At 37.7% G+C, this 2,290-nt stretch overlaps 1 protein-coding gene across 1 annotated transcript; it reads left to right on the forward strand.

Annotated features, from left to right (window-relative positions):
* Nucleotides 1–381: 381 nt before the first annotated feature.
* On the forward strand, nt 382–1,347 carry LOC138092147 (olfactory receptor 52N5-like). The gene has a single exon (XM_068988003.1). The coding sequence runs from the start codon at nt 382–384 to the stop codon at nt 1,345–1,347; it is 966 nt and encodes a 321-aa protein (XP_068844104.1).
* Nucleotides 1,348–2,290: the final 943 nt, after the last annotated feature.

Below are 2,290 nucleotides of genomic sequence, written 5' to 3' on the forward strand. Positions count from 1 at the left end.
GGGTCACACAAAGTTGGACACTACTGAAGCAACTTAGCAGCAGCAGCAGCAACATTATTCAATCTTTCTCTACCTCAGTATCTTCTTTTATTTGCTGACAAAACAAAAACTACAATTGTGCAATTGTGCCTCTAAAATTACATTTATATTGTTTACACACCTTTAAACATATTCTTTAATATTTATTTATTCAATAAACTGTGCATTTTCATAATCACTATTATTCAAAATTGTTGGTACTGTTATAAACATAATTTTATGCCAAACTGAAGTCTACATTCTCAAGAATGGTCTAAACTAAATTTATATATATATTTTGTTTCTTCTTCTAGGGTACAAACTTATGGATGGAAAAAATAGAGTCTCTTTATTGAATTAGTTATGGTGGTTTCCAACAATTCATGTGTGCCCCCCAAATATTTTATTCTTAATGGAATTCCTGGTCTGGAAAGAGTACATGTATGGATCTCCCTCCCATTCTGCACAATGTATATCATCTCCCTTGTGGGAAACCTTGGCCTTGTGTATCTCATTCAGCATGAGGAGTCCTTACATCATCCAATGTATTTTTTCCTGGCAATGCTCTCCCTCATTGATCTCTTTACCTGTACCACTACTCTACCCAATGCACTCTGCATCTTCTGGTTCAATCTCAAGGAAATTAACTTCAATGCTTGTTTAGTCCAGATGTTCTTTGTCCATGGGTTCACAGGTGTGGAGTCTGGAGTGCTCATGCTCATGGCTCTGGACCGCTATGTGGCTATTTGCTACCCACTGCGCTATGCTACCATACTCACTAACCCTGTCATTGCCAAAGCTGGACTTGTCACCTTCCTGAGGGGTGCATTGCTGATGATTCCTTTTCCATTCTTGGTTAAGCGTTTGCCCTTCTGCCAAAGCAATATTATCTCCCATACATATTGTGATCACATGTCAGTGGTGAAGTTATCCTGCGCCAGTATCAAGGTCAATGTCATCTATGGTCTGGTGGTTGCCCTCCTGATTGGAGTGTTTGATATCTGCTGTATATCTGTATCGTACGCTATGATCCTTCAGGCGGTGGTCAGTCTCTCCTCAGCAGATGCTCGGCAGAAAGCCTTCAGCACCTGCACTGCCCATATATCTGCCATTATTGTCACTTATGTTCCAGCACTTTTCACTTTCTTTACTCACCGTTTTGGAGGACACAGTATTCCCTCTTCTCTTCACATCATTGTGGCTAATCTTTATCTTCTTCTTCCCCCAACTCTCAACCCCATTGTTTACGGGGTAAAGACAAAACAGATTCGAGACAATGTCATAAAGCTCTTGCAGGGTGTGAAAAGCGCAAGTACTCAGGACAATTGAAATGAGATGGAATAAAGATGCATGAAAAACAACAAAGAAGAAATTCATGTGTGATAGTGTGTCTTTTCTATGATCTATGTTTTTTGCAACTACAGTGGGAGAAGTTACAGATAATTCTGGATTTATATTCCAGTGACTCCCATATTTTTTTCCTCTATTGTTAGTTTGAACCAAGTCATTGATATTTGTTCATTACAACTTTCCTCTTAATGTATTCATGTAGGATATTTTCTTAACCTTTCGAGAGTTAAGTGTCTTGTTTGTGATTATATCTTCCTTTGTTGTTCAATTGTTAAGTCATGTCCAACTCTCTTGCAACCCCATGGACTGTAGCCTGCCAGACTCTTCTGTCCATGGGATTTCCCAGGCAAGCATACTGGAGTGGGTTGCCATTTCCTTCTCTATGTAACCGTCCTTATGGATAAGAAACTAAATGGCTTTTCAGGACATTTTCTAGGCTAGGCAGTCATTGAAGTTAAAATTCAGTTTATGAATTACACTGATAGCATGCAGGCAAAATGGCAGTCACTGATTTTTTTTAAAATGGCACTTAGTAAACATCATATTATAAAAAAGCATGCAGACCAATTTGCTGAAGATATAAATATGCAATCTATAGCTTAGCTTTTAAAAACAAAACATGCAATATACATCTCAAAACAGCTATATTGTTTCAGAATATGGATTTATTTTTCCTTTACTGATATTGAAGCTTTTTCTCTATTAAATAAAATGACTTATCTATAATGCCAATGGAAACTACGTAAGTAATGCTCACAACTGCCAATTTTGTAAAAACATCTTGGATATAACCTCTCCACTGTAATTCCCAATTCAATAATTTATTTTCTTGGTTCACTGATAATCAGTCATCTACCTTGCTTCTCCCCTTCTACCTCAGGAGTTTCTAATGCAACATGCATTGAGGTATTGTCCACGGAGC

Source organism: Capricornis sumatraensis, chromosome 16, assembly GCF_032405125.1.
Source record: "Capricornis sumatraensis isolate serow.1 chromosome 16, serow.2, whole genome shotgun sequence".
Lineage (NCBI taxonomy): Eukaryota > Metazoa > Chordata > Mammalia > Artiodactyla > Bovidae > Capricornis > Capricornis sumatraensis.